The sequence below is a fragment of the Diceros bicornis genome, chromosome 40 (genome assembly GCF_020826845.1).
Source record: "Diceros bicornis minor isolate mBicDic1 chromosome 40, mDicBic1.mat.cur, whole genome shotgun sequence".
In the NCBI taxonomy this organism is placed as follows: domain Eukaryota; kingdom Metazoa; phylum Chordata; class Mammalia; order Perissodactyla; family Rhinocerotidae; genus Diceros; species Diceros bicornis.
In genome coordinates, this window is record NC_080779.1 from 18,774,391 (window position 1) to 18,788,218 (window position 13,828).

Genomic DNA, 13,828 nt, shown 5'->3' on the forward strand with positions numbered 1-13,828 from the left:
CTCGTCACGGGGCCACAGCAAAGACCTCTTCCCCGGGAACCGCTCCCCAGAAGGCAGCGAGCTGCCCGACGCCGGGCGGGGTCTCCCCCCTTTGGCCCAGCACCCAGGGGGCGCTGGGCACGGAGCGCTGCCACGGTGGCCCTAGCCTCTGGGAGCGTTGCTGCCTAGGCTTTCTGGGTCTGCTACTCCTGGATCGCGGAGTCGCCAGGGCCATCTAGCTCCCGGACCCTCCTCGCGGGTCTGGCGCCCTCCGCGTCTCTCCAACCTTTTCTCCGCTCTCTCCCCTCCCACCCACACGCGTTGGACGGCGGGCCCCTTTCTCCTCGCCACCTCCGGCCCTCCCTCCCCATTACTGGTCTCCAACTCCCTCCCTCCCGTTCAGCCCCCTCCCTTCCTCTCCCGCTCCCGCCCAGCCCAGGCTCGGCCGGCAGCCTGCCCCTCTCCGCCTCTCCTGTCCAGCCCGGCTCCTTCCTTCCCCTCGCGGCCCGCCTCTCCCGTCCTCCTTCCCGCCCCCTCCTGCTCCCCGCCCCAGCCGGCTCGGGTCCGCTGGGACTCGGCCGCCGGCCCGCCCCTGGTCTCCAGCCCCAGTCGGCCCCGGCTCGGCCCCCGGCCCGCCCCTTCCAGCCCTCGGCTCCGCCGCCGCGGCGCTTGGTGCCCGGGCCGCCGGCACTGGGCAGCTTCGCTGGCGCGCGTGGCCGGCGACGCGGCAGGTTCGGGACGTCTGTCTGTCCGTCGGTCCGGAGAGAATCTCCAGATCCGCGGCCTCAGGATGGGGCAGGCTCTGCTGCTGCTTCTGCCGTGGCTCTTCCTCCCGGCGATGCGCAGAGGAGGTGGGTGCGCGGGGCCGGGGTCCAGGCGCAGGGGGCCGGGGGCCGGGGGCCGGGGGCTCGCGGCCCGGAGCTCGGGGAAGGGAGCGCGCCCGGCTGCTGGGCAAGTCTGCAAACACCCCCCGCCCAGGGGTGCCAGGGAGGGGAGCGCAGGGGCACCCGCTAACCCAAGGACAGGGCGCCCCGGCTGGGTCGTGGGTGCGCGTCCCGGAGAAGCCGGGTAGGAGTGGGCACCGAGGACCCCCCCTTTACTGCAGAGGAGGAAATCGAGCTCGGCCGGGAGCGCTGCAAGTCCCGAAGTTTTCGGCCGAGAGCAACGTTGGTGGCAGGTCTGGTCGGGAACGCGCCGAAAACTTGCTCGACTTCGTTTCGTGGTTGGACCTCGCCTCCGGCGGGAGTTCTGGGAGCCGCAGACCCTGTGTCCCGGGGGACCGGCGCCCGGAGACGAGCAGGCTGCGGGAGTTGGGGTCACAGTCCGGGTGCTGCGATCGACCAACGCCGGGAGTCCGCCGGGGAAGGACGGCGGTCCCGGCTGCTCCCCCTGCGTCTTCATGGTCAATATTAGCACCCCTCTGCAGGGACACGCTGTGAGTGCGGGGGCCCTGGAAAACGGGGAAGCATTCTTGTCACCCCTGTTATTGCTGAACAGAATCTAATATGCTTGGACAGTGTCTAGGTTTATCTCAATTCTGCCAAACGTTGCAACAAGCATTCCAAAATAAGATGCTGGGTTGATAAGTGGAGGCAAGGTTAAGGCAGGTCCCATTCTGGATCGACAGCTTGTTTGAGGGGGAAGTGATTAACAGGTTAGAAGTTTGATCTCCGATGCATTTCTTGAGGGAGCTGGAAGAAACTTAAGGCTTTACCAAAAAGAAAAAGAAAGGGAAATAAAAAGATACACTAAATAAACACATCCCAGGCATTTTTCTTAACTAAAACTTTCTATTTCCATTCAGCATGCGATTTTTGTCTCTTTTGGCCATGATTATGGCTGAATAGCTTTCACTTATTATAGTTAAAGATGTTTTGTAAGAATACCTGGAAAGTTCCATTTATAGTTAAGCAGTTTATGGAAAAATTTTTTCTTTGCAGTTTTCTTTGAAATCTCAGTTGCTCAAATGAAATCTTAAGCAGGGAACCTTTTTTTTTTTTGTGAGGAAGATCGGCCCTGAGCTAACATAGTTGCCAATTCTCCTCTTTTTTTTTTTTTTTTTTTTTGGTGAGGAAGATCCCTGGGCTAACATCCGTGACCATATTCCTCTACTTTGTAAGGGACGTTGCCACAGCATGGCTTGACGAGCAGTGCGTCTGTGCGCGCCAGGGATCCGAACCTGAGAACCCTGGGCGGGTGAAGCAGAGGGAACGCCCTTAACTGCTTGCACCACCCGGCGGGTCCCCAGGGAACGTTTTTTTTTGCACATTAAATTACATAGGCAATTGATAATTTGGGGCAACTCAGGGATTGGAAACAAACATCAAAATCTAAAAGCAATCAAAGAACTAAAATAATTCTGTTCCCCCCCCCAAAACCTCAAAACTTCCTCAGCATTTCTCCCAGCTCCATTTTTCATAATTGCCGCAAATCTGTTATATTTTGCTACAAGTGAGGGCTGGCCATAAATAGTCTTGGGGGTAGTGAATGTGGTAAAAATTATGGGAAAAGTAATGGAAAGAATAGTTTTGGTGTAAGATATTTAAAAACGGAATTTTTTTCTTTTTCTAAAATTTAAAATTTTTAAAAGCTGTAATAAAAAGACTTTTGTAGCTGACAATCAGGTTTAGTCAGATAATCATCAAAGGTCTATTAAAATCCACCCAGCAGGAAGAATGAAACATTTCTCCAATTTTTCTTCTGCCTTTTGCTTTTTATCTTGAATTTACTTGTGAGATGGCTGACAGTGTTACATCTCACATTGTGAAAAGCTAAAGAAGGGGATTCTCACTGGCAATTGGAGCAGAGGTAAGACTGCTATAGGAAGAGACTAAAAATGGAAATTAGACTCTGGTTGTAAGATTTTCATATTGCATATTGTGGGTCCAAGTGGTTTGCTTACCAGACTGGAGAGAGAGCGAGCAAGAGAGGGTGGAATGTGTGTGTAGACTCTACACTGTAGAGGAATGGATAAATGATTAAAATTTACGCCTCACTTTAACCCAGGAATCCTCCCACCAGCCCCATGCAAACAAACACCATCCCACAAAGACTCACACACACAGAACTGAAACTGCTGACCCAGCGGCATTTCCAGGCTGTCCAGTCCTTCCTTTCTACTCAGTCTCTGCTGGGGGTGCCAGCGAGCAACAAAACCGGGCAAAGAGTGGCTCTCTGGAGGGCCAGGGAAAGGATAGAGAGAGAAGAAGTACAAAAGTGGATCAAAGTGAAGGACGTAGCCCATGATGAAGCCATGCGTGCAGCTAAACGCAACCCTTAGAACAAATTGGGCTTTTAAAATTCTTCAGTGTTAGCGTTTCTCTCTCCAACTCATGCTGTAACCTGTATTACAATACGTTGTAAACATTTTCCCAGGGAAAACTTTAAGTTGTCCTGTTTTCTTATGGGCTTTATCACAATGGCATGAAATGCTTTTTGGAAGTATGCAAGGCACTTTTTAAAAATTAAGTTTAAAAAGTTATGCTGCTTCGCTTCCTTCAAGTGCTGAATGGAACACAAATATTTTTTAGATTAACAGTAATTATGTTTTCCATTTTATTTTTAGAAATAATTTCCAGGTAATCCTAGAAGCAGGGCCTGTGAGTTACCCGTCAGAGTTGGTTATGAACAGGTTGCATCTTGAGATGTCTGTCAGTTGGGAACGTGCTGCCAGGTAGAAAAGCTGAGCCAGGACCTTGGTTTGAATGGGTTCCCCCATCTGCAAATGAACGCACGTGTGTAACTGCCGCTTCCCACATAGTAGTCAGAATGAGATTCTGAAGATGAATCTGGTTGTGTTGTCCCCTTGTTGAAAATCCTCCAGTGGCTTCCCATTCCTTACCAGGGTTTTCAAGGACTCATCAGCCTCCCACTCTCTTTGACTCATTTCCAATTGCTCCCTCCTTGTTCATGCTGCTCTAGCCACAGTGTCTTCTTTCTAGCGCTTTTGTGTGGCTATTCCCTCTGGCTGGAATCTTTTCCCTGAGATCTCTGCATGCTGGCTCCTTCTTGTTGTTTGGGTTTCAGCTCAGATGTTCTCCTGAAGAGGCCTTCCCTCACCCCGACCCCCACCCCAGGTCACACACACACACACACACACACACACACACACACACACACTCTGTGTCTCTCTCTGTCTCTCTGTCTCTCTCTCTGTCTCTCTCTCTGTCTCTCTCCATTAAATTTGATTTCCTGATAACACTTAATCACTACCTGATGGTAGAGGGCACAGTGCTGAGCCCATTGCAGTGCTCAGTGAGTATCTGTGGATACTATCAAAGAACCAGGCCTCTGCGGGTCTCGTCATGTGCTCTCCCCCCTTCCCTCTTCCTACTGGCTTTTCCAGAAACAGAATTGCTGCGGCTCCCACACGTTTGTGCTTGAGGCTTGGTGGATGGAAAACAATCTTTTATTTTGCTGTGAGGCCAAAGTGATTTCATTACTAGAAAAGTTAGGACACTGAAAAAAAATAGATTTTTGGACTATATTAACCCCAATATAGCAATATTAACATATTTTGTATTCTCTTAACTATTCTAACTAGGAAAAGAAGTCAAAAGCTGATGTTGCACGTTAAAAACACAGTTTTAGCAGCTGTGGGCCCAGGGGCAGGTTGCCCAATGCCCAGGTAGTTGTGGCCCCGAGTCTCTTGACTTTGGCCCATTGTCACTAGTTGAATCTTAACCCAAGCACACGGCTCTGGGTTGGTATGCATCCCAGCAGGAGGTTAATTATTATAAAAACTGAAAAAAAGTGGGTTCACCATGTGTACTTCGGAAATGGAAATGTTAACAGGGGCTTCTGCTCAGGGGCTGAGCAGCTAGCAAGCACAGCTTCACGTCCTGCCTGGCTGGCCTCTGGGGAGCCTTGTGGGGAGTGGTTAACTCTTAGGACCTCAGTTTCCTCTCTGGTACAGTGGGATTCTTCATTATTCAAAGAACTGTTGGGAGGATGAAATGAGCTAATGGTACATGGTACATGCTCCAAAAATATTGGCCATTATTACCAATGGTTCCCCTCCATTCTTCTGAATTCATATTTTGGGGTAATTGGTTTTTTAGACAAAAGGTGTTGGGGGGAAAGGTTCTTCTTTTCTCCATGAAACATATCCTAAATTGCAACTTGAAATATGAGGGCAGAACTGTGGGCCACCCGACGCTGTTCATAGCGCTTTAGTGAAGGGGTGGTGGGTATCTGTCCTAGAGCACTGAAGTCGTTGCTGTGGCTCTTTAGGACTTTGTTTCCTGGTACTTCTCTAGCAAAACCCACGCTGTCGGATGAGCCAGGGCCTGCCCTGACCGCCGCCCCCCATTCCCTTGCCTTGTTGAATTCAGCCTTAAAGCCTAGTACAGGAATAGCTTCCTGTCATGTGCCTCTCAGGAAGGTATAAAAATGAAGTCCAATTCCTGCTCAACTTTTCCCACGTAACTCTACTCCGAAGTGGGTGTGGTTTTGTTTTCGTATTTGTTTTGTGTTTGGTTTTTTGATCATAAACATCCAGATAGTCCCTTTCCTTTTTACCAGCTAAAACTAGGCTTCCCAAGTGAAGCCTTTTGGCTGCAGTGGATAGAATGTGAGGCTTTGTTTCTTAGATTACGCTGTGTACGTGGCTGAGTGTGTGCATGCAGGCGGTCCTCTAGCAAATGGAACAGGCAGGGAGCCCCAGGTGCACTCCAGGCTCCCGGATCCTTCCTCCTTGGTGGCAGGTGTCAGCCAGCCCCCAGGCGCCCTGAGGGAAGCCCTGCCTCCTCTGCATCCCACACTCTGGGCCTTTGCTAATCCCAGTCTGGGAAGTAACCTATTCCCTCTCTTCACCCCTGCTTTGTTCCAGCCCTCCTGCCTCCAGCTAGAATGCTGAAAATGCAGCGTGGCAGGGGTTGAGAATTCCCTTAGGATCTGTGGGCCCCTCTGGGAGAGCAGGAGTGCTGAGAAGACCTGCCAGTCTGGCCCCTTCTTCCTTCTAGGTCTTAATTTTCTTGGTCTGAATTGTAGCTATTGAACTCTGTGGAAGATTCTTAACCATGACGGGGGTGCAGGTCTTCCCAGGTTTGTGAGACCTTGCAGCTTGGCCCCCAGTGGCACCTTGAGCAGCGGGGCAGCCCTCCCTTCTTGGTAGCTGTGCCATTCCCACTCTCTGGGCCTCCTTCAGGCTGCAAGATCCAGTGGGCATGGCCCTGGGGTGAAGCCCTAGGCTGCTATGTCCAGATCGCCTCGTCCTGTCCCGTCTTTTAAAGTGATAAAGGAAGGAAGAGTGATTATGTCTTCAACATTTCATTGAGAAACCTACGCTCAATTCTAAAGCATTTTATTTATTTCATCCTTTTGCCCATTTCATCCACTATCAGTGTTTCTTTCACTTAATGGTAAAATGGATTTTCCGTGAGTCTTGTGGTTGGCAGGGCGTGGGGGAAGGAACAGAGGGGAAGAGAGAGAGAAAGAGAAAGGGGGCAGATGTTGACTTTATGTTTGGACCAAGATCCTATATGAGAAGTTTTACACCAAAAGCTAAGAATACTTGAGAGACTTATGCTTGGAGAAAACCCATTTCATTTCATATCTCAATATATAGATTTTTATAGCAGCAAATTTTATGCTTGTGTGTGTCTCCTTGTGCTCAGTCATTAACAGTGTCTTCTGGATGTTTCTCAGTTGGTCCCTTCAGAGGTTCTGTCTAGGGTCTGTGGGGTGAGCCAAGGCCCTGGCCAGATCCGATCATCACGGGGTTAGTGTCCTGTCCTGGCTCCCTCGGGGAGGGGGCCATCCTCAGGACTGCAGTCTCAGGTTGGCACTTGAGAATCAGGGTAATTCCCTCGGACAGATCCCCTTTTGTGTAATCTGCTTTTGGTGGGGGAGGCTCCAGTTACCTCAGCATTCGGGGACAGTAAACGTCTTAGAATCTGCTTTAGCCGGGTCTCGCCTCTCATTAGACACACAAAGGAAAGCCTTGTTTATTTTGGAGAAGGGATTGTTTTGTTATTTTAAGCCTCAGGGCTTGTTAAGCTACTAATAGTAGACTGGCCTCATTATGGTTTTTGAAAATGATCGTTTTTACAAGTAAGAACAGGCTGTCTTGGTGGAGAATATTAGAATGTAGACTCAAACGTGGTGAAAGTGGTTTCTGCCATGGCACTGCTTAGTGAATGCACAGTGGGGTGATAAATATTCATGGGCTCCCCGTGTTGCCTGGATTTGGAGGCTGTGTGGTCCATGGCAGGCTGCCTCCACTCAGGAAGTAAAACCAGCCTTTAAGCTTTTTTACAGCTCTGGCACGTGATTGGAAGATTTGTTGATGAAAAACAATGTTCTTTGAAAGTTTTGGGGCAAAGGAAAAAGGAAACTCATTAGATTTAACATAACATCTAAAGCATTAGTTAAAAAAAAAATAACCGCTTTGGGAGTCCAAAGATGTAAATTCTCATCCCAGTTTTGATAGTAACACGCAGGGACACCTGGGGTGTGGTGCGTCATCTTTCTGAAACTCCATATTCCCTTTGATCAAATGGAAGGCCAGGTGGTGATTCTGGGGTCCCTTCTGGGCAGAAAACAGGTTCCATCTGAAGGAGATTCCATCTGAAAATGGGACACTTGGTCACAGTGCAGTTCCAAACACAGTGCCTTAGAATGAGTGTGACACCCACCCCCCTGTCCTGCGCCTGACTCTGGCTGTAAGTGTCCTCAGGCATCAGCCTAGAAATGCGGCCAGAGGCAATGCAGGGTATTTCTTAAAAATGAGTCATGCCAGTGGGTTCTTTACTCTGGGTAGCTGCCATTCCCCGCTGCCTCGGCTGTCTGTGCCCCTGTGAAGTACCCCCTCCAGCTCTGTCTGGGGCAGTAGAATAGTCTGGAAACACAGAGGTGTATTTCTGACAATACTGGGCCTGCCTAAACAAATTATGACCTCTTACTGTCAAATCTGCAGGGAGATGAACTCTTGGGTTCTGGGGAGATGTCAGTCTTTCTGGGCTGGGTGGAGTGGGACATGTCTCCCCCCAGTGCACAGCAGAATCTCCAGGGTCCCAGGGGGATGATATCATTTTCAAAAGTCTATTCATTCAATATTATGGTGTAATTTTATATTTGGAAACTTAAAAAATATTTTATAATATGAATTGTAGAATGTAAAGCTCCCCTAAGCATTTTGGCTAGGAAGACAAGGGGAAAGTCAACTAGGAAGCTTTTTCAAAACACAGAAGCCCAGGGGCTGGCCCGGTGGTGTAGTGGTTAAGTTCACGGGCTCCCCTTCGGCGGCCTGGGGTTCGCAGGTTCGGATCCGGGGCGTGGACCTACGCACCACTTGTCAAGCCATGCTGTGGCAGCGTCCCATATAAAATAGAAGAAGATGGGCACGGATTTTAGCACAGGGCCAATCTTCCTCACCAAAAAAAGAAAAAAAAATACAGAGGCCCAGGCTGCATCCAGGACCTGTGGATCCAGTCTTTGGAGTATAAGCCTATCCTGTGTGGGTCCAGACCATTCTGTGCCACATCTCTTGTTACATTCCACTCATCCAGTGTGTCTGATTCTTGAGGAGGGGTGGGGGGCCTCACACCACCCCGCTGCACCCCCTCCCCCGACGGGTATGTATCAGAACCTGGCCACTGAGGGTAGGAATAAGATAGTTATGTTTATCCAAGGAAGGTGGCAAGTCTTGGACCAGGGTGAGAACTGTGGGGCTGGACGATTCCTCAAGCCAAGTGCCCCTGTGATTTTAGGACCTACAGGTGGAAGGAAGGTTCAGTTCTCTTATGTGAGCCGCTTCAGAGAAGGATTCCATCATTCTTATCAGGTGGGCCAACCGGTAAATAGAAAGGCCTTCCTCTTTTTACCATTACATTTTTTCTTTATCACCTACTCTTTTTTCTTTATACTCAAATGTTGTTATAAAACACTTAGGATACGCAAAAGGATGTAAAAGATAATAAAACTCACGTCTGTGCTCACCACTCAGCATAAGAAATCAGACATTAGCAATACAGTTGAAGTCCCCCGTTGCTCCCCCTCCCCCCAGAGAAAACCACTGCCCCACATTAAGTGTTTTAATTCCCATACATCTCTTTATCCTTTGGCCACACATAACTGTATTGGTAACACTCTATAGTGTTGTTTTATACCGTGTTAGGGTTTACATTTGGCTGCATGTAACAGAAAACATCATTTCAGTGGCTTAACCAAAAGGCAGGTATTTCAAGCAGTCTGAGGGCAGCCAGGCTGGAGTTGCAACAGAGGTTCCATGATGTGGTCAGGGACCTGGCTCTTCCTGGCTCTTTATTCTGCCATCTTTGGTGTATGGTTCTGGAGCTGTTTGTCTCAATGTGGCTGCTACAGCACCGGGCATTTCATTTGCATTCCAAGCAGAAAGAAGTAGGAAGGACAGAAGACAGTTTCACACCCAATAAGTCCGTCCTTTTTGGGACATAAGAAGACGACAGCTTTATTTGAAGCCCCATGCTGTGGACTCCTGCTTACATTTCCCTGGCCACTCTAAGCTGCAAGGAAGAGTGGCAAATCAAATGTGTTAGCAGGCAAGTTGCTGTCCTGAATGAGATGGGGCCTTTTGTAGGAAAAGAGGTATGTGCATTGAGCAGGACACTAGCAGCAGCTGCCGTGCACATGTTATAAAGTTTTATATAAATAGTGTGCTTTCCTCTTGAGCTTGCTTTTCACTCCATGTTAAGTTTGCTAGATTCATATGGGCTGGAAAGTGTAGCTCTAGTTCATTTATCTTCATAGGCAAATATGTGAATACACCATAGTTTATTTATCCAGTCTCCGCTTAATGGGTGTTTTTCTGGATTTTTCTATTACAAGCAGTGTTGCCATGAATATATTTATTTTAATCTTTTCTTTATAGAGGTTTAATTTGCTATAATAAAATGCACAGATTTTAGATACTGACTTTGATGAGCTTTGACAAACATATGTGTCAAAACCACTATCCAAGTCAAGATAGCCACAAACTTTCGTACATGTCTCTCTGTGGACACGTGCAAGTCTTTAGGGGTGGAAATTCAGGGTTGTAGGTTATGTGCAATTTCAGCTACATTAGATATTGCCAAATTATTATTCGAAGGGAAGAAAAAGGCTTTTTTTCTGCACATCTTATAGGCAGGATATTGAGTGGACGATCTGAGCTAAGGTATTTCTTCCCAAGACTACTCCATACAGGTCCAGTAATACTCAGGGCTGGTTGGAGCCAGGTTGTGAGGCAGGCTGAGGCCATCTTAGCATCACCCACCGGCCCTCCCAGGCTTGTCACCCAGCGCCCCATCCTCGCCCTTGCCTCTCGCGTACTGGAGCCCTGTTCTGTGCAGCCCTCAGAACCAACCACGAGCAGGGGCTCAGGAGCTGGTCCGGAATGTGGCTGGCAAGATAGGGGTGGGAGGGGGGGAGCTGTGAGAAGCGGCTTCACTCCTTCCTGCCCGCATAGACCTGGCCGAGGCGCTTAGCACCTGTGAGCCTAGGCTCCTTACCCCGAACTGGGGAGAATGAACTCCCTTCCCAGGATCAGAGGAGATCTTTAGGTGAAAGGGCTGGTGGAGGGTGTGTACGCAGGTAATACAGGTGCCGGAATCTTGGCTTCTTACCCAATAGAACATATTGAACATAGTTGGATTTTTAAAGTTAAACTTTTAATTTTGAGGTAATTTTACATTCTCATGCTATTTCTAATAAATAATATAGAGAGCTCCCATGTATCCATTTTTTTTTTTAAAGATTTTATGTATTAATTTTTTTCCCCCCAAAGCCCCAGTAGATAGTTGTATGTCATAGTTGCACATCCTTCTAGTTGCTGTATGTGGGACGCGGCCCCAGCATGGCCGGAGAAGCGGTGGGTCGGTGCACGCCCAGGACCCGAACCCGGGCCGCCAGCAGCGGAGTGCGCGCACCCAACCGCTAAGCCACGGGGCCGGCCCATCCCATGTATCCTTTACCCAGTTTCCCCCAATGGGTAACATCGTAGAAAACTGTAGTACAATATCACAGCCAGGATATTGACATGGATGTGGTCTATATACAGAACACCTCCATCACCACAAGGATCTGTCACGTGCCCTTTTATAACCACACCCACTTCCCTCCTACCCTGTCATCTCCTCAACCCTCTGGCAGTCACTAATCTGTTCTCCATTGCTCTAATTTTGTCATTTCTAAAATGCTATATAAATGGAATCATACTATATTTGTTTTCCAGCTGCTGCCATGACAAAGGACCACAAACTTAGTTGCTTGAAACAACGGAATATATCATCTTACAGTTCTGTAGGTCAGAAGTGTGACATGGGTCTCACTGGGCTAAAATCAAGGTGTCTACAGGGCTTTGTTCCTTTCAGGCGGCTGCAGGAGAGAGTCTGTTTCCTTGGCTTTTCCAGCTTCTAGAGGCGATCCGCATTCCTTGACTCATGGCCCCTTCCTCCGTCTTCAAAGCCAGCGAGGGGGTCGTGTCCTTCTCAAACTGCATCGCTCTGACCCTGACTCTTCTGCCTCTCTCTTCCACTTTTATGGGCCCTTATAATTACGCATGCTCACTAGCATTTGGTGATGTCACTATTTTTAACTTTAGCCATGCTGATACGTATTTAGTGATATCAGATTGTGGTCTTAATTTGCATTTCCCTAATGGCTTATGATGTTAAACACTTTCATGAGCATATTTGTCATCCGTATATCCTCTTTGGTGGAATGTTTCTTCGTGTCTTTGCCTATTTTCTAATAGGCAAAGTTGTTTTTATTGTTGTTTATGAGTTGTTTCTTATTGTTAAGTTTTGAGAGTTCTTTAGTATTCTAGATACTAGTCCTTTGGCAGATATGTGGTTTGCAAATAATTTCTCCCAGTCTGTAATTGTTTTCCATCCTCTTAACAGGGTCTTTTGCAGATCAAACATTTTTAATTTTGATGAAGTCCAATTTGTCAAATTTTCCTTTTATGAATTGTAATTTTGTTGTCAAGTGTAAGAACTCTTTGCCTAGCCATAGATCTGGAAGATATTTTTCTAAAAGTTTTTTTTTTTTTTTTTTTGAGCAAGACTAGCCCTGAGCTAACATCTGTTGCCAGTCCTCCTCTTTTTTGCTGAGGAAGATTGGCCCTGGGCTAACATCCGTGCCCATTTTCCTCTACTTTATATGGGACGCTGCCACAGCGTGGCTTGATAAGCAGTGTGTAGGTCAGCGCCCGGGATCCAAACCTGCAAACCCTAGGCCACCGAAGCAAAGCATGGGAACTTAACCGCTATGCCACCAGGCTGGCCCCTAAAAGATTTATACTTTATTTTTTACATTTTACATTTAAATCTGTGGCCCATTTTGGGTTAAGTTTTGAATAAGGTGAAAGACACCCAAAGGTCAAAGTTCATTTTTCTGCCTATGGCTATCCACTTATTCTAGCACCCTTGGTTGAACAGGCTATCTTTCCTCCCTTGAATTGCTTTTGACCTTTGCCAAAAAGCAGTTGGATATATTTGTGCGGTCTTTTTCTGGTTCTGTCTTCTGTACCATTGCTCTGTGTGTCTGTATCCTTCTGCCAATGCTACACGCTTTGACTATTGTAGCTTATGCAATTAGTCTTGAAATTGGATAGACTGATTCCTCCCGCTTTATTCTTCTTTTTCAAAATTGTTTTAGCTATTGTAGTTCCTTTACCTTTCCACACAAATTTTAAAAATGTATCGTCTACATCTACAAAAAGTCTTCCTGAGATTTTGGTAGGAATTGTATTAAATCTGTGTGTGTTTTTTTTCTGATGCCAAAATATGTTGTTTCAACAACAGCCAATTCTCTGATTATCTGACATCAACTGAGTGTCTTAGAATTCAATTCAGTTCTGTCTCTAACTACCTGGAGTTAGCATAGACCCCACCAATTAAGTGCTCAGTCCTATAAGACTGCAGCCTCACTTCAGACACCAGCTCAAATGGAGTGTCCAGGCTACCCACACTTCTGCCCAGCTGACTACCGATTTGGGGATTCCCATGACCTCAGCCCCCTCCTCGGGTTTGATAATTCACTAGAATGACTCACAGAACTCAGGAAAGCACTATACTCATGGTAAGTTTTATTGTAAATGTTAGAACTCAGGAACAACCAAATAGGAGAGATACATGGAGCAAGGTATGGGGTAAGGGACTGAGAGCTTCCGTGCCCCCTCCAGGTGTACCACCCTCCCAGCACATCCCTGTATTCACCAACCCAAAGCTCCCCAAGCCCTGTTGTTTAGGGTTTTTATATGGGGTTTCATTACATGGGCATGTTGTGTAAATCATTGGTCATTAGTGATTAAACTCAATTTCCAGCCCCTCTATCCTCCTCTGAGGTTGTGGGGTAGGACCGAATGTTCTAACTCTCTAATGCCATGGTTGGTTCTTCTGGTGACCAGCCCCATCTTGAAGCTATCTACGGGCCTTACCCTGAGTCACCTCATTAGCATAGACTCAGATATGTTCCAAAGGGGCTCATTATAAATAACAAAAGACACTCCTATTGCCCAGGAAATTCCAAGGGTTTTAGGAGCTCTCTGTCGGGAACTGGGGACAAAGACCAAATATATATAGTTTTTTATTATACCACAATCTGTATATCAATTTGAGGCAAATTGCTCTCTTTACTGTGTTGAGTTTTCTAATTTATGAACACCATATATCTCTCTTTTATTTAGATCTTCTTTCATTACTTCTATCAATGTTTTGTTGTTTTCAGAATACTATTCTGTATCTGCTTTCTTAGATTTACACCTAAGTATGTCATTATTTATGAGTGATGGTAAATGGTATTGTGTTTTTCATTTCAATGTCTATGTGTTCATTGCTTAGGATATAGAAATACAATCATTTTTGTATGTTTATCTTGTATTCTGTGT

General features: G+C 47.2%; 1 protein-coding gene across 1 annotated transcript in view; it reads left to right on the forward strand.

Moving 5' to 3' along the window:
• The first annotated feature begins 647 nt into the window (after positions 1-647).
• MERTK (MER proto-oncogene, tyrosine kinase) overlaps positions 648-13,828 on the forward strand; it is a 106,294-nt gene continuing 93,113 nt past the window's right edge. The window contains exon 1 of the mRNA XM_058534606.1: positions 648-830. Within this exon, the coding sequence (XP_058390589.1) occupies positions 770-830 (61 nt within the window). The 5' untranslated portion in view covers positions 648-769. The remainder of the gene's footprint in view (positions 831-13,828) is intronic.